General features: G+C 42.7%; 2 protein-coding genes and 1 non-coding gene across 5 annotated transcripts in view; all 3 read right to left on the bottom strand.

Moving 5' to 3' along the window:
• The window catches only part of COLEC11 (collectin subfamily member 11), a 49,047-nt gene extending 37,486 nt beyond the window's left edge, over positions 1–11,561 (bottom strand). For all 3 annotated transcript variants that reach the window (XM_073336087.2, XM_073336091.2, XM_073336086.2), the window contains exon 1: positions 5,723–11,561. The gene's annotated coding sequence lies outside the window, so the exon portion shown is untranslated. The remainder of the gene's footprint in view (positions 1–5,722) is intronic.
• Positions 11,562–11,658: 97 nt separating this feature from the next.
• RPS7 (ribosomal protein S7) lies at positions 11,659–23,593 on the bottom strand. Its single transcript, XM_073336093.2, has 7 exons — positions 23,509–23,593; positions 22,716–22,797; positions 21,925–21,996; positions 19,241–19,384; positions 17,084–17,148; positions 12,832–12,982; positions 11,659–11,775 (listed from the first exon to the last, which is right to left on the bottom strand). Exons 2-7 carry the CDS (start codon positions 22,788–22,790, stop codon positions 11,698–11,700), a joined length of 585 nt encoding a protein of 194 aa, XP_073192194.1. The 5' UTR covers positions 22,791–22,797; positions 23,509–23,593; the 3' UTR covers positions 11,659–11,697.
• On the bottom strand, positions 11,885–12,096 carry LOC140909831 (small nucleolar RNA SNORA73 family). The gene has a single exon (XR_012158368.1). It is a non-coding gene; the product is annotated as a small nucleolar RNA SNORA73 family (small nucleolar RNA).
• Positions 23,594–25,247: the final 1,654 nt, after the last annotated feature.

Consider the following 25,247-nt stretch of genomic DNA (forward strand, 5'->3'; position numbering starts at 1 on the left):
CCACGCAACTGTGCAGTGTAGCGGGAACACAGTATACAACCATTCTGATTATGAAACTAGAGGTAAGCCCAAGCTGGAAAGTTCAAATACAGATCCGGATTTAAATTTTCCAAGAATTTGGAGGCACCTTGAGACACATTGGATCTAATTTTCTTTTATGCTGAGCACCCAAACTTCCCCAGGGGTTTAATTATAAATGCTCAACGCTTCTGAAAACCAGGTCCCCCCCATTGTCTCAGTTATGCCCTAACCCTGTAAAAATGACTGCATGTGACCTCGGTAGTGCAGCCAGTTGCATTTATTTGTAGGAACCAAGAGAGTGAGGCAGTCCAGTTTAATGGATGCTTTTGAAAATATTGGTCATACATTGTCATAAAGGTTGTTTCTTTACTATGTAGCAAGATCGAGGAGAGCTGTGTGAAATTTGGCACTTTCAGCTGGAAGGGATCTACATTGTTACCAACCCAAGTATTCAAAAATCATGAATCAAGTGGCAAAGAATCATGATTTTAAAAAAATCTCATGATTTTTAAGCCAATTTATTTTAGTTTGTCATTGATTGCTGAGCCTTTGGGGTGCATTCAGGTCATATTTACAAGCTTCTCTACAACCCCAAGTACTATAAACTTATATTTAAAAAGAGAAGAAAAGAAAGCTGAGGCTTTCAAAAAAACTACCAAATATTCCAAATTCTCACAATAAATTCATGAGAGTTGGCAACCCCTTCATATAGCTGTAATGGCTTAAACTCCACGGCAAATAAGGATATTAATAAACTAAGCCCTTCTAGTCTCAAATCCTCCCCAAAAGGCTGCAGAGCGAAACACAACCAACAGCTGCCAGCAGCTTCCTCCTTTCTACATTCAGAGAGCTCTAGCTCAGGTTCTGGGCTCAAGCGCAGGAATACGACACCATAGAGAGGTGATCTAGCAGTAACTCACTCCTAAATTATTTAAGGCTTTAGAGGTTAAAACCAACACCTTGAGCTCTACTCACAGTCAATGCAGGTTACATAGGGTGCTGCCCCTTTTTATTATCTGCACTGGTTCTTCTCTCAGCTGGCCATTTCTGCCATACCCTACCAACGTCCTGTATACATTTTATGAGATCCTTCTCTTCTGTGATTCGGTCTAGAAGGTTACTTGCAGTGACCCCATTAATGACAGAAGTGTCAAACACCAGAGAGAGAATGATGCTGTTGTCTGCTGGGTAGGGCACCCCCCTGGGAGGTAGAAGACCCTGGGTCCAATCCCCCTACTCCACTCGCTCTTTCATTATTTATCCACAATGGAATGGTTTCAACAGGAGAGAATGAGGGAGCCCCCACATCAGACTATTCCAAAGTCCACTGGTTAGAGCACTCTTAAAAGACTCCTTGTTCAAATCCTCTCTCCTCTTCTGGCAAAGAGGGGGAAATTGAATCTGGGTCCCCACATCCCAGACAAGTGCTCTAACTGCTAGGCTAAGAGTTATACAGGTGGGGACCACCACCTCCTCTTCCCCCTGTTTTGTGTGGAGAGCCTAACTCAGTCCCACAAGAAATATCTTAGGTGCCTAAGCCAACGGAAGTCAGGAGGCACATTCCCGTTCGTGTAATGCTAAGCAAAGCTAGGCATCTCCCTGCAGTCTGGGCATAGGTGCCTATCTCTGAGAGAGGGGAAGAGCTTAGCACACTCTCCCCCCTCAACACTTCCCCATGACTAATTTAGGCAGTTCTGCCCCACCTAGCATCCTGGCTTTTGGAGATGGCATTGGTAGGCATCTCTGTCCACCCATGTTTGTATAGGAAACTTAGGTGTCCAACTCAGGCTTTGTGGATCACAGTGTTGTCCCTTTCATTTTCTAGGCTCCGTGATGCTCAGCATTGCTACCCATAAGTCCCTTTAGGATCCCACTCTTCATGGCATTTTAGATTGGGAGTTAGGCTCCTAGGTACTTTTGAAAATCCCACTATACACCTAATTACAACTTTAGAATCCTAAATACCTTCAAAAATCGGTCCCTCAGTCTCTCTCTGTCCTTCAGTTCCCCCTCTGTAAAATGGGGATAACACTTCCCTACCTCACAGGGGACTGTGAAGATAACTAAATTAATCATGGTGAGGTGCTCATCACTTTAGGATCTGGAGGCCACAGAAGTACCTTAGATCGATAGGAGTGAATCCATGATAATCACTGGGATTTGATACTGCCTATGAGTAAACATGGCTTTCCAAACACAGATGAAGTTTTCAACTGCTAACATGTCAGAGGCTGGCTAGTTTGCAGATGGCTGAAGACTAGAATTGGGCTAATTTTCTGGTTTTTTGGGGGGCTGGTGAAGTGTGGGTGGGAGAGTAGAACAGAGTATTTTTCCCCCACAGAAATTTGACCAAAAAATGGAAAAAAATAAATATTTTTGTGGAAGATTTCCATACGAAATGTTGAGTTTTTGGCAAAACTGAAGCTTTTGGCCAAAATCAAGAGGTGTAATGCCTCCGAGGAGCTGTAGTATGCTCACGTCCCCACTCTCTTCTGTGGGCCAAGGTCACCAGCTGGACTACATCTCCCATAATGCACAGGTTTACCTCTGCAAAAGGGTGATGTAGTGTAGGAGATGTAGTGCAGCTAGGGATCCCAGCCCATAGAGAAGAATGGGGACTTGCAGCAAACCACACCTTCCATTTTTAGCCAAAATACTTTTGGGTTTTGGCTGAAATATTTTGATTAAAAGGAAAACTAACAAAATTTTCCATAGAAAAGACACTTTACAAAAAAAGTTGTGTCAAAAACCCAATTTTCTGTCCAAAAAAAGTTTAAACTGAAAACTTTTGAGCAATCCTAATGTAGAGTAAAAATGAAGTTTTTAAAGTTATGTGAATTCATTCAGAGAGATTTCAACATGGTAACCCCACTACAAGTTATGTGATTGGACTCTGCTGCTTCCACAATGCAGTTCTGTATTGGTCATCAGGCAAAGCCACAGGTTTGGCTATGAATTTGGATTATGACTTACATACTCCTATGAAAAGTGTTAGTGATGCAGAACATGCTATTTTTAGGTGATTCTATGTTGGCAGATGTTCACATCTAGGGTGAATTATCTAAAGACAATCAAACATTCTTAGAGAGACACATTCAACGTAAAAAACCCCACAAACAAAAGCCACCCACTTCTTGTCAGAAACATTTTTTTTAATTTCTTATTTGTATTACAGCAGTGTCTAGAGACCCTAACCAACATCAGCACTGCATTATGTCACACGCTGAATAAACACAGTAAAGTCAGTCTCTGCCCCAGAAGCTTACAAGTAATCCCTGAGGTTACTATAAATGAAAGGATTATGGAAGAAAATATTCACAGAATCAGAGCCACAATATCATCTTTTCGCCTGGTATCTGTTTCAGTTCTAATCAAAATCAGCTGGATTTCAAAGCATTAAAACTAAAATGCAATACCTTTTTAAGAATAGACATTTAGGTAGCTTGATCAAAATTTTACAGGCATTTTTAGTAAGTGATATCATAGAAGGATTGAGAATTTGATTCATAAAAATGACATCAATCATCTTTTCTTTAAATCAATGGTTGGCTTACAGGTTTACATCCTCCAATATCTTTACTGCTTTAAAGGAGCATGCTTGTAAATATGAAATAGCTAACACCAAAATACTCCAAAAATCAGCTGCTGAGAGTGGAAAAATTGCTATTATCTTTCAGCTACATTTTCAGAGTAACTAGTGACTAGTAATTTGTAATAATTTAATCTCAGGAGTTTTTTTTATTTCTTTGTATGAGAAGTGAAAAATAAAAAGTGGTGCATTTCACTTCTCTAATTAGGCACGCAATTTTGTAAGAAACGTTTCCCCTCCCAAACCTCACAGACAATATTCACATCTTTAAGCTGCATATATATGAACCTTTAATTTTAATAAAGTTTCCCTTTATCCAATATACCACTAATCCCAGTCCTAATTATCCTTGACTCAATCTCTAGAGTTACCCCTTTACTAGCCATTGGTGTATTCTGTCATTATCGGATCCTCTAGAGCAGCACTGTCCAATACGTTCGCCACTAGCCACATGTGGCTAATAGGCTATTGAATTGTGGCTAATGCATGTGGCATTTTTATAATGTAGCTAATAACTAAAATTCAAAGACACAAGTCTGGCTACCAGTGTGGCAAGCATCGAATTTCTATTGGACACCGCTTCTCTACAGTCTACTTCAGCATGACACCATTGCCACATGTCTTCTATCCTTTGCTTTGGGGGCTATATTATAAACTCATCATTCGTAATAGATGAAGACATTCTGGTGCCCCAGAACAGACAGAGAGACTGAGAAATGTGTTTCACATTTCTAGTCTTAAATGGCTATATTGATTATGTTACGAAGAATCACAGCCAGTTCTCTCTTGCCACTCTGGCAATTAAATCATGTGTGTTCTAACCAAACATGCTATGCTGAAATTACTAAAATCAGAACCAGTGGCTATAAAAAAGTTAATACATTTCAATTTCAGTTGTTAAAAACAAACAAACAAAAATTAAAAATCTTATTTTAGTTCACTTTCTCTTGCTCAGAAGCATCTTTGACACTGTTACAAATCCCAGGTTAAACAGGGATTTTTTCAGCTAAATCAGGCTTTTGCAAGCAGTAAGGTCCACATTATCTCTCAGAATACAGTACATCAAGCTTTTGTTTCTTATTCTGCAGCTAACCCACACCAGTTGTCAGACATACTTTGAATGTTTCCACTCACATGTCCAGTCTCTATCGTACATCCAGACTTTTTCCTCCTTACATGCTTCTAACCAGTAAAACCGCAAAAGTCTCTCCTACCTTATGATTGCTGAGAAAATGGGGACTGCAGAGCACACTCTGCCTGCAGGGAAATTGCACAGATGACCCTCATGCTGCTGTTTACAGAAATCTGACAGTTTTTAATTTGAAAAGATGATGTCTTTTGCTTTTCGACAGTTCAACAAATCAGACAGAACAGTTGCAAGTGTTATCTGTAAACAACTTCCTGTTTGAAATAGATCAGCTGTCCTGCAGGATAATAATTAGGAAAGAAGTGTGGGAAAACTGAAGAGGTCTATGATGTAAGCTGCTTATTTTGGGAATGTACTTTTTTGGGAATGCACTCTCACTGTCCCCTCCCCCTCACTAGCAGAGAACCCCTTTGTAACCATTTAGATCCAACTAAACACACACACACACATTCCCACCAGAGCACAACTTTTCCTGCATTGAATTTCAGCAGCTGATATTCAAAAGATGGTGAGTCAAGGGTCCTACTCAAATTCCAATGTATGTAATTAATACATTCTTTGCCTATCCCAATTTCCCTTATTTTTGCAACTGGCTAAAGTATTTTTCACTTCTGGAGTAAAGCATGCCACTGTTTAAAGAGCAGAAACTCCACACACTGCACAATAACATAAATACTCAATTCTCCACCTGGCTGGTCTCTTCCAAGCCTGTTTTCTTCACCCATATGGAATTACCCATTGACAAAGGGAAGTTCCATGCCTGTTGAAGGAGTAGAACAGACATTCAGAAATTATACTGTAGAATTTCTGAATTGGTCTACTATGTTGTTGCTGTTCACACTTAAACAGTTGTCACACTTTAACCCTTCGGTATATAATGGCACTTCAGTGCAGAGAGAAGTAATTCATACATACTTCAAGCATCAGATTCCCCCCCGGTCCTGAAGGAATAGCCAAAGAGTCACCTTGCCAATGGGAGTCCTCAGGTGTCCTGAAGTCATTGTTGCTGGCTCTCCTACCCTCAGGCAACACATCAGGGACAGACAAGCATCAGAGATAAGTCCATTTCATTCTGATTGATCTTGGCCCTGGTTGGATGGATGATCAAGGACGACATAAAAGGTGACTTAGACACCTTTGCCTCCCTTTCCACTACCCCTGCACAAGCTCTGTCAAGCTCATGCTTAGCACAGCTCAGGATTAAGCCCCATGTGCATTTTTGTACAGTCAGTATCACTAACAAAGCCCTTAGGGAGCCATTTGGATGTGCAAAGGCAGATTCGTTAAAAAAACCTTTTTGTCACCACAACCAACAACTGTGGCCCACATTATACTAACAATTAACTAGTCTCTAACAAAGGACTCATACATTTGTTGGTAACTTGCAGTGTAAAGTTTCTTACAGAAATATCAACAGCACAGCTAGAGTTAAGAGTCTGAACAGCTTTTTCCATTATAAATGTAGATCCTCACGGTTTAATCTCTTGGCCATTTCATTTCCACATTAGGCTGGAACCTGGCAAACAACCCACTTTTTATTATTTTTCAATAATTATTAGAGAGATTAAAACTTGACTAGATGATGGTAAAATTATGTCAGTGCAAAAGCTCAAAGAGAGGGGACATACTAATGTAAATGTAGAAAGGCCACAATGTCAAATTAAGGGTCCAATCCTATTTACCTTTACTTACATATGAAGTGCCACTGACTTCAGTGACAATAAAAGGAGCAATTAGCATCACACAGAATTGGGTCCTTATAGCAAGTGCTATCAATGGAATGTTAAGGAAACTGTAATAAATTGGTTAGTCTCTAAGGTGCCACAAGTACTCCTTTTCTTGTTAAGGAAACTGTTTTACAAAGAATGCAGCAAAATGAATTCAGTCCAAGTCCTTGAAGATCATGTTACAACAGCAATGTAACATATATTTACATACATATTTAAATCTCTCTACATAAACACAACTTGGAGGGACAAGAAGGGAAGTATAAAGAGAATTAAAAATCTTTGAAGGAAGTTAGCAGCAAAGGAGATATTAAACATTAAGTGATTTACAAGTAAATAAGAATATAGAAAGGTTGAATAAAAGAAGAATAAATAAATTGAAGAGTGCTAAGGGGAAGACCAGGCACTGTAACGAGAATGCATTCCTGAGTGCTTTTTTCCCCAAGGAAAGGGAAAAAAATAAAAAGAGAAACCACTAATGACTTTGGTTCATTTAAGGAGAAAGAAATAGTTTCTCTAACAGAGAGGTAAGGGCAGATTTCCTAGCAGGAAATAAGAAAAAATAATCGAACAAAATCACTTGAAAGCTGGAAGGTGCTTTCCCCCAAAACCACTGGGAGTTCACCCTGCACATGGAATAAAGGATTGATCCCTAAACCCACTTCTTAAAGAAATAAATAGAAAAAAAAACTGAGGGCGATCTTAATCCAGTTGAAACAACTCCCACTGAAGTCAATGGAGTGCAGGATCAGACCCTATGGAGAAAGTTCTGCCAAAGGACCAAAACCCATCAACAACCTTAAACTATTTAAAATAATAAATCAAACAGTTTTAACCATGATGGCCATGGTGAGATCACCACAAATACAATTCCAGTACTTCTGAGAGTAGCAACTGTTCCCTCTATTCTTCTGTGGGCACTCAGCACCCCACAAAGGGGAAGGGAAGAGAGGCAGCAGCTCTGGGATCCTGCCCTCCTGTGCAACAGCTCACTGGTGGTGCAGCCAGTGCAGAACCCCTGCCCTTTGGGCCATTCAAAAAGAGAATGTACCTTCTTGTGCTCACCCTGTGGCAGTTCAAATCTATGCCACTTTTTATTTGGACCGGTATCTAAACACACTTTGGCCCTGCCTGAAGCAGATAAGAGGACACTTTAATAGACAAGAATGGCAACACGAGAAATAGACAATAGCAGGTAGAGGGTTATTCAGGACCAAGAAAAATCTGGGGATAAATAGTAATAATACCACCTATCACTTTTGTAGGCCCTACCCTCTGAGGATCTTAGAACATTTCATAAGCATTAATACACCTGTGGGATAAGTATTATCATCCCCATTTTACGGCGGGAAACAAACAAAGCTGATCTACATTAGTATTCCCACCATTGCTACCAACATGGATCTACAAACATGGGAAATATCAGGAGGAAAAGGTTAATGTAACAGCCACTGAGTTTTAAGGCCAGATTTATAAAGGTATTTAGGTGCTTACAGCTGCAGATAGGTGGATAGTCAATCTGCAACTATAGGCACCTCAATATTTATAAATCTTGCCCTTAGGTCAACACAGCAGCTTCCCAGCATGATTATACAGACACGACTGATAGCTCAAGCAGATCTCACTAAAAATAGCAGCGTGGCCACAGGGGCAGCTCAGTCTAGTCACCCAGGTACGATCCCATGTGACCCCAAGTGCATATTGAGGTGGCTAGCCCAAGTCGCCACCAGCACATTGCTACTTTTAGCACACTAGCTCAAGCAGAGCTAACATGCGTCTGTCTACCCGTGCTGGGAAGCACCTGCACAACTGCTGCGCAGACATACCCACAGTCTCTCCCTTGCCGCTCTGGAGACAAATCAAATCTGAGTCAGAGACACAGGGGGATGTGCTTCCTCCTGAAGAGCTTGCCAGTGCAATATTGTCCAGAGTTGAGAACGCTTGCTGGCTAAACAGTAAATTTATCATTTAACTGTGACTATAGCAACTTGTTGCAAAGCCCATAAAAGAGAAACACTTGATTGCAGTAATTAATAGGGTGGCGTGGATCTGTGAATCTGTGTGCTGTGAGGAAGGAAATCTTCCAGTAAGAAACTTTCCTCTTCTTGGTCACAGAAGAGTCCACAAACCCAAACAATGGCTAGATGAAGCTGTTAGGCTCAACTCTGCGTATAGGCTCAACTCTGCATAGGGAGCAGCTTACCAGGAGATAAAGTTTGAGTGTCAATTCTTCCCCTGTTCCCCTCTTACTCTGTGACAGTGTAGTGGAAGTTACTGCAGCAATTTTCAGGGTGCTACTTATTCCTCTGTCCCATCTGTCCAATTCTAGTAATCATTGCAAGAGGGGCTAAGGGAGACATATCAGAGCTACAGCTCTACCCCCTTGCTCAGCATGAGAGCCACTTGCATGAGTCCTGTTTATGCAACTTGTGACCAAAGGTGCAATTAAGGCAGTGGGGCCAGGAAGGGGGCAGAGTCCTTACCTGCTCAGCACATTACAGCTAAGGACAACCTAGTCTATTGGGATTTCATTAGAGTGGGATTGTGCCAGTTTTTAAACCTAATATAATCAATTATTTGCAAACAGTTTATAAAATTTTAATACAGCTCGAAGGTTCTACAAGCCTCCTAAAATGAAGAAGGATGTAGTTCGGGCACTAGCCTAGGATTTAGTAAGAGAAAGGCCTCCCGTGTATCCTTGGGCAAGTCACTTAAGCACAAGGGATAATAGCACTTCCTTATCTCACAGGAGAATGGGGAGATAAAGAGTTCAGAAATTGTGAGATGCTCAGACATTACAGTACTAGTGGGCAACTAGAATGCTGTGAGATAGGCCTGCACATCTGAACTGCACAATACTTAGATGTACTAATTTCTGAACATGTTGCTCTGTCACAAGTTTTCTGTAAGAGTCAAGATCTCCCCCCACACTCAGCCCACTCCACCTTAATGAGTAGACCGACTACCAGCTGATGAGAGATTGCAAAGGGTTACTGACTCAAAAGCACCAATTTTGATCCCAGAGATCTCCATTACTAGACTGCCTGTGAACACACCGCCTTCCCAAATATCAGCCTCAATAGTCGGGCAAGCGTCTGACCAAACTCTAGCACACTAGGCAAGCTAGGTCTAAGATTTCCAAAGGGGTCCACACCTCCATTTGAAATGTTTTAGTGGCCCGCCCATGAAAAAAGGTTGCAAACAAGTGCTCTAGAGATGTAATAAGGAAGCAGGAGAGAGGTGCTATTCTTGATCCTTGAAGCAAGGCTGTCCAACATATGGCTCAGAAACCAAATTCAACCTGCTTGTATTTGTGGCCTTCAGGACATTTGTTTTTATTAATAATGGAAGCTAGATTCTGAAGTGTCTAGGCTGCAAAAAGCCTTCGCAATATGAACCAATGCAGGGATGTTGTTGTGAGTCTGCAGACTGCTTCAGACCACGTTAGGGCTCCTGTCCTCTATTAACTTAATTGGAGCATAAAATTTGAAACCCAATACATTTCATTAGATGTCACTAATCAACTCAGTGAATGAAATGAAAAAAGGGATTGGATTAAAACCAAAAGAATACGCAAAAGAATAAATGGACACAAATCTGACATCAGGAATCATAACATTCAAAAACTGGTAGAAGAACACTTCAACCTCTCTGGCCACTCAGTGAAAGATTTAAGGGTGGCAATTTTGCAAGAGAAAAGCTTCAAAACAGACTCCAGTGAGAAACTGCTGAGCTTGAATTAATATGCAAACTAGATACCATTAACTTGGGTTTGAATAGAGACTGGGAGTGGCTGGGTCATTACACATATTGAATCTATTTCCTTAAGTTAAGTATCCTCACACCTTCTTGTTAACTGTCTAAATGGGCCATCTTGATTATCACTACAAAAGTTCTTCTCTCCTGCTGATAATAGCTCATCTTAATTAGTCTCTCACAGTTTGTATGGTAACTTCCAACTTATCTGTATGTGTATAATCTTCTTACTATATGTTCCATTCTGTGCATCCGATGAAGTGGGCTGTAGCCCACGAAAGCTTACACTCTAATAAATTTGTTAGTCTTTGTATTCTGTGTTGTAACTGAAATCTATGTATTTTAAAATGCAGAGAACCAAAAATATTTAAATAAATGCTATTCTATTGTTTAATCATGCAATTAATCATGATTTTTTTTTAAATTGCTTGACAGCCCTAATATTTAGTGAAGTCTTGCTTAGCTAAGAACTCAGATTCCCAGTGACTTCAACTGTCCATCCTCATCCCACAGGAAGACAAGTTATTGTTTACATACTTGGAGTGTCACCCTATGCCTTGGACTTGCTTGTGGACTTTTAAAAGTCACCCATTTCATAGGCGCCCCATCTGTCTTTCAGAAGTATTGGCAATGTCTCAAGCTGTTGAGGTAAACAATGTAGGCTTCCCAACACCACTTCAAACAAATCCCACTGACCACCTCCCAGTGTGTAGCACAACCCTCCAGCTCTGAAGCAACTAGAAAACCATATTTATCTATTTTGATATCCTACAGACTTGCAAGAATACAGCTAGAACCTGTGGACTGACAAAACCTGCATTGTAGTTTATGTTCTCCCATTAGTAGTAGTCTACAATTTATAACAAAGCAAGACAGCTTAACCTGCATGGAAGAACACTGCTTAAATTTCAGCCTTGTGACCTTTGAAATAGGTGTTTAAGAATTGTGTTCCATAAGCAAGTGGAATTTTGTCTGCCTCCGCCCCATACAAGGCTGTCATATCTAAAGCCAAGTATTTATTATGTAGATGAATGTTCCCACCAACCTTGGGAACTGTCCATTTTCATTCTACCTGAGTTTCTAAAATAAATGGAAAATTCATGAGTTTAAGTTTGCATACACAACCTTGCCAGACCAATTCATCCTCGGAGAAGGTATTATTTAGACCTGTTTAGTGTACTTCCCTACCAAGGCTTTCTGTGTGATTTAGGGTATGGACATGTCCACTAGAAACTGAAGGCTCTTACCTAGTTACCATTAGGTTCTGGTGACATGAGTTCTTACCTACTTTAATAAATGCAACTCAGTTAAACTAGAAGGTTCCATAGCCAAGTCATTACCAGTTACCTACGTCAGCTAGTTCCTCCTTCTGTAGTGTGCTTTTATAAAGTGTTTAGTTTAAATGAAATTGCTTAAGATATGAACAATTAAACTGTTTATTCAGTCATTCTTGCACTTTACAGCTGGAATTCTGGGAACTCAAAAATAACATCTTTGCCAGTGAGCTTCTTGTAGACACCAGAAAATGTTTCCACCTGGAAAGAAAGAGTCAAGTATAACAGCATTAGTTTACTTTCTATAAGTTTTCTAAAAGCTGCATGTTCTGCTGTATAGTTCAGACATAATTTTATATATTATGTTTCAAGTTGCACCCTGCATGGTTTCTCCTCAGTAATTGTCTAGAGACTGAGAAGTTATAGGAATATAAAGGATGCTGCCCTCATCAGCTCTAGAACCAGGGACACGCTTGCTCTTCAACACTGTGGAAGGGGATTGTACATCACTGCACTTAGGGCTATACTCCCATATACCAGTTGGACAGACCCACAAGTAACCTCAACGGATGACTATGTTGAAGATGACAGATTCATTCAGGAACTGATTCAGTCCAGAATTCAAAACTCATTTTATTCCAAGTTTAATTTGGCTAGTTTCTTAAGTTACTGCTAAGAAATCCTATATCAACAGGAAATGATAGGCTTCCCACCTCATTCTGAACAAGTTTTATGTTATGTACCAGCACTAATGAAGCCACATTTCCTGAAAAATTAGACTAAGTGAAATACTAAATTGATGACAATTCTTCCATATTGAGATTACTTCCCAGAATTCTTTATTTGGGAGGTGATAATGTTCTGTAGAACATTAAGACTCAACCCATCAATCATATAGATTTGCCAGCAGAACAGACTCAAAGACTTTCAGAGCTATTCAATCCACAAGGCAGCTGAAACGAAGTAACAGAGATATGTGGGGGCCCCTACCCCATGATGTAGCTGGTACATTGGCTTTGAAGATCAAGTGTTTCATTATAAATAAGAAACCCATCTTCTACCACTCATATTAAGAGGGAGCAAGTAGGAAAAAGGTCACCACAAATTAGTTAACCAAAAACAGAGTGTAAAGCAGTCAAGTGCCGTCAAACTAAAGCTTGATTTCAAAACTTCTCTTTGCATCTCCTTAGTCCAAAATGTCATTAAAGATCAGGGCAGAGTTCTCACTCTTGCCACTGCCAGTTCTGAGTTTTACACTCAACTATATGACTCATCACAATTCCTGTGTTAGAGAAGAGTATAAAGTTAGTTCCTTACCTTGTGTTCAACATTATTCTGTTGTGCTTTGTCCAAATGGACCTTTATGAGTCTGCTGCCGTCTAGTTTCACGCGGATTCTCTTGCCCACAATTTCACTAGGGAAGACCAGATCTTCGAGAATGGCATCATGCACTGCAGTAAGTGTACGGCTGAAATACAATATTTTCATGAATTAAACCAGTGGTTTTCAAACTTTTGTACTGGTGATCCCTTTCACATAGCAAGCCTCTCAGTGCCACCCCCCTTATAAATTAAAAACACTTTTTTATATATTTAACACCATTATAAATTCTGGATGCACAGCGGGGTTTGGGGTGGCTTGTGACCCCCCCCCAGGGGTCCCAACCCCCAGTTTGAGAACCCCTGAATTAAACCTTCAAGGGATTGGCAAGCTTAGTCCGATGACTATAAAACATACTTCCCCTATAATCTGCCAGAGAGATACTACCATAATTCTTGGGACAAAGGAATGTATGGGCTGGTAAATAAACAGTAAACATGAATTCCGTACTCCACCATATCAAAAAGTTAGTTGTGACCACGCCACAATTCATCTCAGCAGCTATTCCAGGAGCCAGGGACATAGCAGTACAAAATAAAACTGAGCAGTTTGTAGTGAAAGCGATATTTGAGACTACACTATTTCTATCAATGCTTCACTATTCAGTGTAAGCAAGTTGTATTTACACAAGTTAATAGTGCCACCTGTAAGTGTAATACTTCCTCAAATGAAGAATTTGAGGAATACTACTTTTAAGAGTTCAGAGTGGTAGCCGTGTTAGTCTGTATCAGCAGAAAGAATGAGGAGTACTTGTGGCACCTTGGAGACTAACAATTCTATTGGAGCATAAGCTTTCGTGGGCTAAAGCTCACTTCATCAGATGCATGCAGTGGAAAATACAGTAGGTAAGATTATATATATACACAACACACACACTGAAAAAAAATGGGGGTTGCCATACCAACTCTTAAGAGTTAATATGGTAACCCCCATTTTTTCATGTTCTCTGTGTATATATATATATATATATATATATATATATATATATATATATATATATATATATATATATATATAGACAGACAGACAGACAGACAGACACCTTCCTACTGTATTTTCCACTGCATGCATCTGATGAAGTGGGCTTTAGCCCACAAAAGCTAATGCTCAAATAAATTTGTTTGTCTCTAAGGTGCCACAAGTACTCCTCGTTCTTTCTACCTTTAAGAGTGTATTTACTGCATTAGGTTAGGATGTAACAACCGGACATTTCAGCAAAAATATTTGGTTATTCCCCTCCAATGCCCCACTTCTTGCAGTGTTAGAGATGATTCTGTAATGGAACACAGACTCTCATCTAGCAGGTTCCGTAGAACAGTGTTTGCAATTTAAAGGGAATTATAATGCAAGTTTCCCCCCATACAGCCCTATTGTTGCAGCGTCAGATAGAGTTTTCTACATCTTAGACCACAAAAATTCCTGTAAGTGCCCTATGAAGTTCTTTGAATGCCAATTTACATATGTTCCAAAAAAAAAAAACCCACAGTATTAAATATTATCTTTGACATTACAATTACAGTGAAATTGATTGTATCCCAGAATGAAACCAACACCAAGTGCAAATCACTCAGTGAATGTAGACAGTAGTCAACAATTTCAGTCAGACCAACTAGTTAGAGAAAAATGTTTAACAGAAGCAAACTGTTGCTTCAATTTGAACTTATAGTACCAAGGACACTTTTTTCCTTTAGAATTTAGCTCTACCCCAAGTCAGAATAAAAAATAATAATAAAAAAATTACCTCCTAGATCACAGCTTCCCATGCAAGCCCAGCCTCCTTCCCCACCCACTCAGGTAGCAAACAAACTACAAAAGTGAGTCTATCCAAAAATTACACAAATAAAAATCAAATCTCTTGGGGCAAAACGTAAGGGTATGTTATATGTATATCCATCAGCACACACACAGTGAATCACCATTCAAATTTTATAATTTTACCTTGCCTAATTAACGCTAACATGCAGTGTTCCCTCTAATTTTTTACATCCATGTGCGGAATGAATTTTGTTATGTGCACCAATACGGAGGTGATGTGTGGCAGGGGTGGGGCTGAGGGGTTCAGAGTGTGGGACGGGCTCAGGGCTGGGGAGTGAGGGCTCTGGCTGGGGTGCAGGTTGCCCCAGGGAGAGAAAGGACTTCCCCAAGCCCTCTCTCATGGCCGCGGCCTGGGGAGAGACGCCTCTTCCTGCCTGCACAGCCCTTGATAGCCTACTGCACAACCACACAGCTTAGAGAGAATTTAGCTAGAACGTAATTCCTGGACTGAATTCTCTGCAGTACAGATGAAGCGTTAGCGTCCATTCCCTAGATGTTCATCTGTTCCAAGGCTAGCATTACAACAGACGAACAAGTTATTGGGAGGAGGGAGGGGAACCCAACTCAATCCACTTAAGTTACTCAGTTTACATACATTGCTTCATTGTTTTGCAAGATGCCCACAATCTTAAGACAGTGGCTGGGCAGACCAGAAAAAGAGAAGTCAGTTATCTGTAATTGCTGCTAGCAAATAGGAAAAAGAAGAGTGCTGGATGTAGATGGAAAGATTAGGAAAACGTGTACTACATTTGGAACGTACTGCCAGTTTCCATGCAAGGCCAGAAATCAGGCAAATCAAGAAATACACCAAAAATCTCAGAATTGACAACTAAGTCAATGTTGTAGAACAGGGGTTGGCAACCTTTCAGAAGTGGCATGCCGAGTCTTCATTTATTCGCTTTAATTTAAGATTTTGCGTGCCAATACTACATTTTAATGTTTTTTAGAAGGTCTCTCTCTATTATATAATTAAACTATTGTCGTATGTAAACAAGGTTTTCAAAATGTTTAAGCAGCTTTATTTAAAATTAAATTAAAATGCTGATCTTACACCACCAGCCTGCTGCCAGTCTGGGGTTCTGTTCACCTAGGCCGGCAGTGGGCTGAGCGGGGCCTGCGGACGGGACTCCGGCTGGCAAAGGGCCGGCAGCCAGAACCCCAGACTGGCAGTGGGCTGAACAGGACCAGTGGCCGGGACACCAGACCAGCAATGGGCTGAGCAGCTCAGCCCGCTGCCGCTCAACCCACTGCTCGTTTGGGGTCCCGGCCCTGTCCGCATAGAGTAGGTACCTACCTTCTCCCTGGTTCTATCATTCTCTTCCTCTCGCTGCACTGAGATGAGGGTGGGAGTGCGCTGAGAACAGGGCTGGGGGTGAAGAAGCAGGCTGGGGGTTGGGATGCAGGGTCTGGCCAGGAGCTAGAATGAGGGAGCGGGCTCAGGGTTGGGGCAGGAGGTTTGGGTGTGGAGCGCTTACCTGGGCAGCTCACATTTGGTGCAAGGGGTGCAGGTGGGAATGTGGGGGCGGGGGGTGCGCGCGCACAGGAGCTCCCATTTGGTGCTCAGGGTAGGGATGTGGAGGGTGCAAGAGTCAGGGCATGGGGGAGCTGGGTATGTGTGGGGGGTGCCGGAGTCAGGGCTGTGGTGTGGGGAGGGTGGTGCAGGGGTGAGGGTAGAGGGCTGGGCGTGTGTGAGGAGGGTTCAGAAGTCAGGGCAGAGGACTGGGGAGCGTGGGCTGGGTTTGTGGAGGTGCTCCCAGCCCCCTGCCCTGACCAGGGGGCTGGAGGGGATATGCTTTTCCCTCTCCCCCTCCATAGCAAGGGCTGACCAGCTGCAGGGAGGGAGAGAAGGAGGGGCAGGAACCCAGCATGCTAGGGGGGGTGGGGGGGGAAGAGGAAGCTTGCCGGCCCTGCAAGGAGAGAGCGGTGGGCGGAGAAGAGCAGGCCGGGCCAGATTTTTAATGGCATGTTGCTGTCTGCCGGGGTCCCCGGCAGACAGCAGTGTGCCATTAAAAATTGGCTTGCATGCCATAGGTTGCTGACCCCCGTTGTACAACACAGTCCTCACTGCTATCCCACAGCCATTCTAGAACTGCAAGATTAGAAAGTGACAGTAATAAGTTTTTGAAACACATTGAGGGATTGATTTTGAAGAGAAGCGATCTGAATATTGAAGATGCAAGGAAGTTCGGGGTGGTAAAGGGCACTATTCGTACCTTAAACTTTACGTGCTGAAAGGAAGAGTCTTTGCAGAGCCAGTGTCCCAGAATATTTGTCTTGTCATCTTTCTCAGACCCTTTACATATGATCAAAATGGCTGTCATGCAAGTCATATAAGAGGAATGGCACACATTTCAGCAGCGTAACATTTACTTACCTCCTGGGACGCTTTTGCTTGTTTTTTGTACGGCTTTTCCTTGTTGGTTTGGGCAAAATCCTTCTCTGTGAAAGAAGGTGATATCAAGCCTCATGAAACATTTAGTCAATATCCTCAGAATCAGAGATGTTCAGATTTGAAGTCATAAATATGACTTTCTTTCAAGGGTTACCATTCTCCTGCAGAAGTCCCACAATTGTTTCCACACAGCATCAAGGAATGCTCAGGAAATACCCAAAACCACATTCCAATTGTAGAAGTTGAGCTTTATGATAAAGTCAGTTTCTGTAGTGCATTGCTGCAACCTCTGACAAATTCTCATGCCAAGTATGTTCAGTGGGAAGAAGGAAAGGTTTGGGGAGAACAGTTTGTATTTAACAAAGCTAATAGCCAAGATAATCTGTTCACCCACATCAGGGGGTGGGGGAGCCTTTTCTAGAAATGGTTGCTAAAAAACACTGCAGAAGGTTTTGCCCACCACGATTTCCTGCTAGATTATTCTTGAGATTGTTATTCATCTGCTCCTGGTGTCAGTTCTTTGGACACCTGTGCTATGTCTACATGAGGAAGTTGTAGAAGTTTGACTAAAGGGACATTTACACTGCATTTGTTAAACTTCTGCAGACTGTCCCCACATGGACACTTATTTTAGTTTAAAAGTGGGTTACTTTGGTTTAGCTTAAATGGATTCCTAAGTTAGAATGTCCACACAGAAGTCTACAACAGTTTTAAAATCAGCATAAAATATCTCTTTAGTTAAGCAAGTGCAACTCATCATAGGCAGCCTTATCTTATGTTGTGAGAAGATTCATTGTTTAACTAGGAAGGCAGGAGTTCTAGGATTGGTCTTCACTATGGGGAGATCGATGCTGCTGTAATCAATTCAGCAGGGACTGATTTAGCAGCTATAGCGAAGATCCGCTAAATTGACAGCGGAGCGCTCTCTGGTCGAGCCCAGTACTCCAGCTCTCCAGGAAGAGTAAGGGAAGTCAACCGGAGAGTGTCTCCCATTGACGTAGCGCAGTGACACTGGGGCAAGCTGACCAAAGCTACGTTGATGGAGTACCATATTCATGTAGCTGGAGTATCATAACTTAGGTCGACTTACCCCCATAGTGAAGACAAGCCCGCTGAGCCTTGGCTCCAATATGTAGTATCCAGAACTGTCATACTTGCTATCGCCAAGCCACTACCACTGAAGACAAATGTTCTAAAGTACCCAATGAACGGTAGTATGATTTGTTATATTCCTTTAAAACAAATTTGTCACCCTTTCTATACCATTAAAGATTTCAATAATTAACAGTGTTATACATTTGTTATTGTGTTAAGACAAAGCTGGGTGTGAGCTATCGCATATGAGTATAAGACATCTGATGTTTAAACTTTGGGCTCTAAAGCCCAAAGTTTAAAGTGCAGGACTAGCAGAGACATTTCATTGTGCAGAATATACTCAGTCACATGAATTCAATTCAGGTATTTTGATCCTTTTAAACCACAATACAAAAAATGGATCTCTTCTTCCCTTCACAGGTGAAGTGCAGCCTTCATAACTATTAAAAAAACACACATACATCCATTTAAAGTTATCCTCATGGTAATAAGAACTCCAGGGGCTTGTTCTCTTCCTAATGCTGGCTTCCCATCCATCTATTCCCATCTTAAAAAGCTTTTCTTGGCTTAAACTGAGGAGGATGGGGGGAGGGAGGTTAAGATTAAAGGAAGTGAGATCTCACTAGCATTGCCCCTTCTTCCTTTTCACTTTAAAAGACAGCAAATAAAACTCACCCTCTCCCTACCATTTGTATTAAAGCTTACTTCTATTCTACTTTCACTGTAGAGTCTGCAAAAATACTATGCTTACATTTTTCCTGCTTAAGTTTCATTACTTCTAGGACTCTACTCCAGCTACATGTTATTTCTCCTTTTCAGAGTACGGTTCGGCCATCCTATATAGTTTTTCTCTAGTGCTTCTTAAAGCAAGCTGTTGAGACTTATGTGCAGCCACAGACTGACAGTGTCTAGAAAGGTATTTGATCTAGAGCAAGAACAAACAAACCAACCACACATTCGATACATTTACCTTCCCAGCCCCAACAGGTTCAGGGAACCAATATGCCACATACAGAGTGATAAACCACAAAATAAACTATTTACCTGAGCAATGAACACCACATGCTTGCCGCTGAATTTTTTCTCCAGCTCACGAACTAATCGGACCTGGATCTTCTGGAAAGATTTCAGCTGAGGAACTGGTACAAAGATTATGATTGCTTTTCTACCACCCCCTACTTCAATTTCCTAAGATAGAAGACAAAATATACACTTAAGTTACCTTTGATTTTAAATCCCCTGAACACAGGTCAGCTTTGAAGTAACAGCAAGCACTTTACCAAATCCATTAAACATAATAATAATGGCAGTTTTCTCATCAAGCTTTGTTGCAATGTATTTTGTTGCAACTGTAAATTGCTGTATGAAATGAATAGCCTTTTCACCCCTTAGGCTAGTATCCCTACTTGTCACAATTACAATTCAGATTCACTGACCCTTTCAAACAGGAGAATCTCACAAAAGCAGACATCAATACGTAGACTGAATGGGTCTCCAGTGCAACAGAATTGCATGGGGCTGGTATTGAGATCAAGTTTCAAATAAAATAATGTTGCCCATGGCGTACATGGAAGATAAAAATCAACACAAACAGGTTGATCACTTAAACACCCTCCACTAACTGTCTTCCACGCAACATCTTCATACAAATAGTAAGGTAGCTTAGTCAGTTACATCTACTGATTTGCCAAGATCCACACTGCTATTTCAATAGTACTTTGTCTCCCTGCAAATAATTTTATAACCGTGGTAACATGATTGTGTCCTGCATGGTTTACCTCCCTAGTATGCCATCAAGTACTAGGAAGTTGATGCCTCCCTCACCAGCCTTACTGCTGGGCACAAGCTTATCCTCCAACATCATGGAATGGGACTCTAGGTCATTACTCTTCAGAGCAGGGGTGAGGAACCTACAGCCCGGGTGCTGGATCGAGCCCCCTGCTTAATTTCATCTGGAAATTTCTCCTGGAAGCGACTGGTATGTCCCTGCGGCCCCCAGGCACAGGTGCATTCAGGGAAGCTCTGTGCGCGTCCCAAGCTCCACCTCCGCAGCTCCCATTGGCTAGGAACTGCAGCCAATGGGAGCTGTGGACGCAGGAAGAGAACACTGCATAGAGCTGCCTGGCTGGGCCTCAGCCTAGGGACATGCCAGTAGCTTCCTGGAGCAGCGTGGAGCCAGGGAGCCTGCCTTAGCCCCATCAACCAGGAGCCTCCTGAGGTAAGTGCCACCCAGCCTGAGCCTGCACCCCACCTCCCTGCCCCAGCCTCTTCCCAGAGTCTGCATCCCACATTCCCACCCACAGCCCAACCCTCTGCTCCAGTCCTGAGCCCCCTTCCGCACTCCAAACCCCTTGGCCCCAGCCTAGAGCCCCCTCCTATACCACAAACCCTTCATCCCCATCCCAGATCCCACACCCCCTCCCATACCCTGAACCCCTCATTTCTGGCCCCACCCCAGAGCCTAAGCCTCGAGTCTCTCCGCCCCACCCCTGTGCGTGGCCCACACTAATTTTTTTCTGTGGGTCAATTGCCCCTGATAGAAAAAAGGTTCCCCACCTCTGTCTTAGAGCTATGCTCCAAAAAACCACTTGGGTAGAGCCCTCTGAGACCCACCTCACTGGAGGCCCATGTTGGATTTACTAAAATGCATTGTGTCCCTCACTGTTTCAAAATCTGTTCAACAACAGCCCTTCTTATTTCATTAGGAACAGCCCTCTTGGCACAAGTACAGCACTTCCCAAGAGCATGCTTCTTGAGACAGATTCAGGCCCCATTAGAAGTCAGTGTGCACACCCCAGCCACTTGCCTAAAGTCCACAATTCAGTTTGCATCTTCAGATTTGTTTACTGAATTCCAGTCAATATACCTGTATAGACCCCAACAAGTTTGCACAGGTACCATTAGGGACAAAAGAACCTGCATAAGTTTTATTACTGCTTATGTACAAAGATCACTTTGAATCTTAGGTTTGCTTTGCAGGGCTGGCAGAAGAATTTGTAATTTGAACAAATTTTGTTCTGAAGTATTTTTTGTTTTAAATATAGACCTCATGCCATTTTTACAATCACATCCTAGACTAAAACTAAACTCTGAAGAGCTGACACTTACTCTGTGACTATGTGAGACTGGTATCTTGATCTACTCCCATTTTATATAGGCCAAGTTAGTGGTTTTTTTTTTTTATAATGACATGAATATTATGAGACATATGTTAGACACCCCAGAGCTGTTCTTTAAAAACAGAACAATTCTAGTCTGCATTTCATTGATGAAGATTCTGCAATTGCAACTTCAGGGTTAGTAAAGCAAGCAAGAAGTCATTTGGATTTTCAGATCCAGTCCTGCAAACTTGGTCTGGGAAGTTAGAAATAGGTTTTATACTTGTTAAATTTGATCAGTTTATCTGGAGTCAGAATTGTGGAAGCTCTAATGGCATTTTTTACAGTCACTTTTAAGACTAGAACTGTATTTTAAATAATAAAATTGGCAGTCAGCTCCAATAAGCAGGGTTACAAAGCTTGATGTCTTGCCTCCTCCCGTTAAGTCACAACAGTATCCAGCAAGACAATCCCATGAAATCTTGCATTCATCTTTAATTCAAACTTTTTGACCACTTGTCACATGGCATATTAATATCCATTTAAGATAGATACCAACATACAGAATTGTCAGTTGGCAACAAAGTCAGTCACCTTTTTTGGATGGGGTGCACGTTTTTTGAAACCTACCTTAGCTGCTGTGATGTTCAACTCTCTCAGCTGAGCTTTTAAGTCAGAGTTCATCTCCAACTCCAGGAGAGCCTACAGAGAAGAATTAGAGAGAACAATTTTGATTACTGTCAGTTTTAAGTTACATCCTTTTACTTTCTGATGCATTTGTGTACATGCACTAGTTTGCTAAACACTAATCAATCATCTGCTATAAATGGTCTGTATATATTTGTTTCCAAGCATAAACTGATCCATGGGGTCAAGAACACACACCCTAACCCTCACCACCCAAAATGCATACATCATTCACTGCAAAAAGAAAAGGAGTACTTGTGGCACCTTAGAGACTAACCAATTTATTTGAGCATGAGCTTTTGTGAGCTACAGCTCACTTCATCGGATGCATACCGTGGAAACTGCAGCAGACTTTATATACACACAGAGAATATGAAACAAGACCTCCTCCCACCCCACTGTCCTGCTGGTAATAGCTTATCTAAAGTGATCATCAAGTTGGGCCATTTCCAGCACAAATCCAGGTTTTCTCACCCTCCACGCACAAATTCACTCTCCTGCTGGTAATAGCCCATTCACTGCATGACTGACTAGTTCTTACACTTCCCTCTGAAGCATAAGGTATTTGCTACCATCAGAAGCAGAATATGAAGCAAAAATCTGCAATTCCTATATTCCTTAGGAAACTGAGACTTATTCAGGCAGTTTAACTTCAGTTTTGAATCAAGCTAGGATTATACCTGTGCTTTCATTAGTTCAAGTTATTAGGGGATAGTGGAGTTAAACTAACATACCTGGGAAATACCAGACTCGAATTCATCTGGCTTCTCACCATTGGGCTTCACAATCTTCGCGCTAGAACTGAACATGGCCTTTCTACAACCCAAAGAACAGAAACATCTCAGTTGTCAGCAGACACATGACTACTAGCCACAATGCACAGCCAAGGGCTTTCTGATAGTTGGACACAGCAAAGATTTAGGCCCTTCATCCGTCTCACTAGGCAAATCATCTTTGTGTCAGCCCCGAGAGGAGAGGTGAGACGCTTCACAAGCCGCGCACAGTTCAAAGCGGTCACATGGGGAAAAGCGAGCAGCGGAGTCCCAGAAGCCAGACGTCTCTGGGATCAGGCTCCCGACAGAAGCCACGCCACGCTGCAGAAGCCACGGCCTCTTCGAGCGGGGCGGGTCGGAGGGCTGCTCCCTTCCCCCCGCTGCCAGAGCCCGGCAGGAGCCCACACGCTGAGCCCATCATTTACTGGGGCGGCCTCTGTACGGAGAAGCCGGAGGGATCCCGGGCCTGGACAGAGGCCCCGGGGCCCCGGCTCAGAAGCCCCACAGCCGCGACCCCCGGGCCCGGACGGAGGCCCCAGCTCTGCCCGGAGGAGACAGGCTCCGCGGGGCCGGGTGCCCCCTGGCTCCAGGCGGGGTGCGCCGGGTTCCTGAGCGGCCATCGGGCCGCGGGAGGCCGCTAATCGGACGCATCCCCAACCGACCCCTCCGGGCCGAGGGGCTGGTGCCCGCTTGGCGCGGTATTGCGGGGACAGCGGCTAAAACGCGATTCCGCGTCGGCGGCCCTAGCACCTACCTCTCACAGCGCCGGCCTAGGAAGAGGGAGAGCTCTCGCGAGAACCGCTCAGGTCCCTGCCCGGGAAGGACTCGCCCCGCCCACACAGACCTGAAGCCAAACCCGGAAGAGGGGCAGTCCGACCTATAGCGTCCCGAGCCACTTCCGCCAGAGTGAAGCCGAACAGGGGGATTCAGCTATTGGCATGGGCGCTGACTAGTGTTGTCCTAGCCGGCTCAGGCGAGCGTGGCTCTAGGATGAAGCCGTGGAAAAGAGAATGCAGGATGACGCATGCGCCGTCGCCTTGCCATAGCACGATAGTGGCACGGGGCGCATGTGTGCGGTTCAGAGTAGAACCTCTTAATGTTACCAAGTTAAGGGGTGTGTGGAAGATGGGTGGAAGGCTCCTCTTTTCTGTCTGCAGGTGGCCATGTGGAGCTGCCAGGGCCGGGCCATTCTTGTGCTATGTTCTTTTTCTGGCCCTTCAGCAGATTTAAGTTTCTTCTATAATTTTATGTTAATTCAAGCCCGTTTTATGCTCCTAGTCTACAGTGTTCTCTGTTACAGCTGTTCCACTGTGAATAAATTGTATACGAAGTTATTGGAGCAGGGAAACTGAATCCTGGGTCTCCCACCTCCCAGATGAGTGCTTTATCCCTGAAGCTACAGAGTTGCTCTTTTATCCAGTGACTTAATTTAATCCACAGTGGAACAACTTCAAGAGGAGAGACTAAAGGACCCCCACCGCAACAAAATAACCCATAGCTCAATGGTTAGAGCATTGAGATGTTGGAAAGTGTGATGGTACCCATGGTTGTGTGGCACTTCCTTACTATCTGCTTTCAGCCTTCCTTGTCTGTGCCTACTGTGGGTCAGTTCCCCCTTGCCTTCCAAGCCTCCAGAAGTCAGCCCTAGCTCTCTACAGATTAACAATAGGTGCACACCAAACCCTGAGCCATAGATGCTGAAACTAGGGGTGGAGGGGTGATGGCACACCCCCCAGCTTGAAATGGTTTACATCACATACAGGGTTTAAAGTTTGGGTCAATGGCTCTCAGCAGTCCCATTACAAAAGTTGTTCCAGCAGCCCTACTCGGAGTACTCTGAGCATCCATCTAAACTATACAAAACCAGTTCCACTAGACACTCACAGATCTGCTACTCCCAAAGGAACAGTACACCTCAGTTTGCCAGTTACACCTCAAGATCATCGTTCCTCTCCACACACAGCGCTTAAACATACTTCTTGTTTTTATTATAAACATATCTAATAGATTCAAGAAGCAGCATATTGATGGAAGTATTGAAAACTAACTACATATAAAATAAAATTATAATATGCATTCTAGAACTTAGTATTGCTCACTAACGCCTTTCAGCCAGGTAGGCTGTGATCTCTTTATCATCATGAAACAAGCCATTCTCTCAGCCTGTCCCCTCAGTAAAGGATGCAGAGTATAGCCTGTACCTACAGTTATAGTCCAAAAATCCATTGTCTTATCTTAAAAGAGGGCTCCTTCCTCCTGGTTTAATTCTTCTGTAAGAACTTCCAGAAAGGGAATTTACAATACCTTCATCAGCATTAGGCTCAGACTGTAAATGGCTGTCTATTGTGAACCATGCAATACTCAATTTCCATGTAGTCAGACAAATAGATAAACATCTCTTGCCTGAAAGAAGGCTGTTTCTCATCTTTTGATGACCAGCCCCATCACAGACCTTAATAACATTTCACATAACTCCTTATATATTATCTATCC

This window comes from Lepidochelys kempii, chromosome 3 (assembly GCF_965140285.1).
Source record: "Lepidochelys kempii isolate rLepKem1 chromosome 3, rLepKem1.hap1, whole genome shotgun sequence".
Lineage (NCBI taxonomy): Eukaryota > Metazoa > Chordata > Testudines > Cheloniidae > Lepidochelys > Lepidochelys kempii.

Coding starts and splice junctions, on each gene's coding strand:
- RPS7 (XM_073336093.2), bottom strand. CDS start 22,790: ATGTTCAGTTCTAGCGCGAAGATTGTGAAGCCCAATGGTGAGAAGCCA. Junction 19,385..21,924: donor TGAACATCACAGCAGCTAAG/GTAGGTTTCAAA, acceptor CTTCTATCTTAG/GAAATTGAAGTAGGGGGTGG. Junction 12,983..17,083: donor AAGCAAAAGCGTCCCAGGAG/GTAAGTAAATGT, acceptor ATTGTATTTCAG/CCGTACACTTACTGCAGTGC.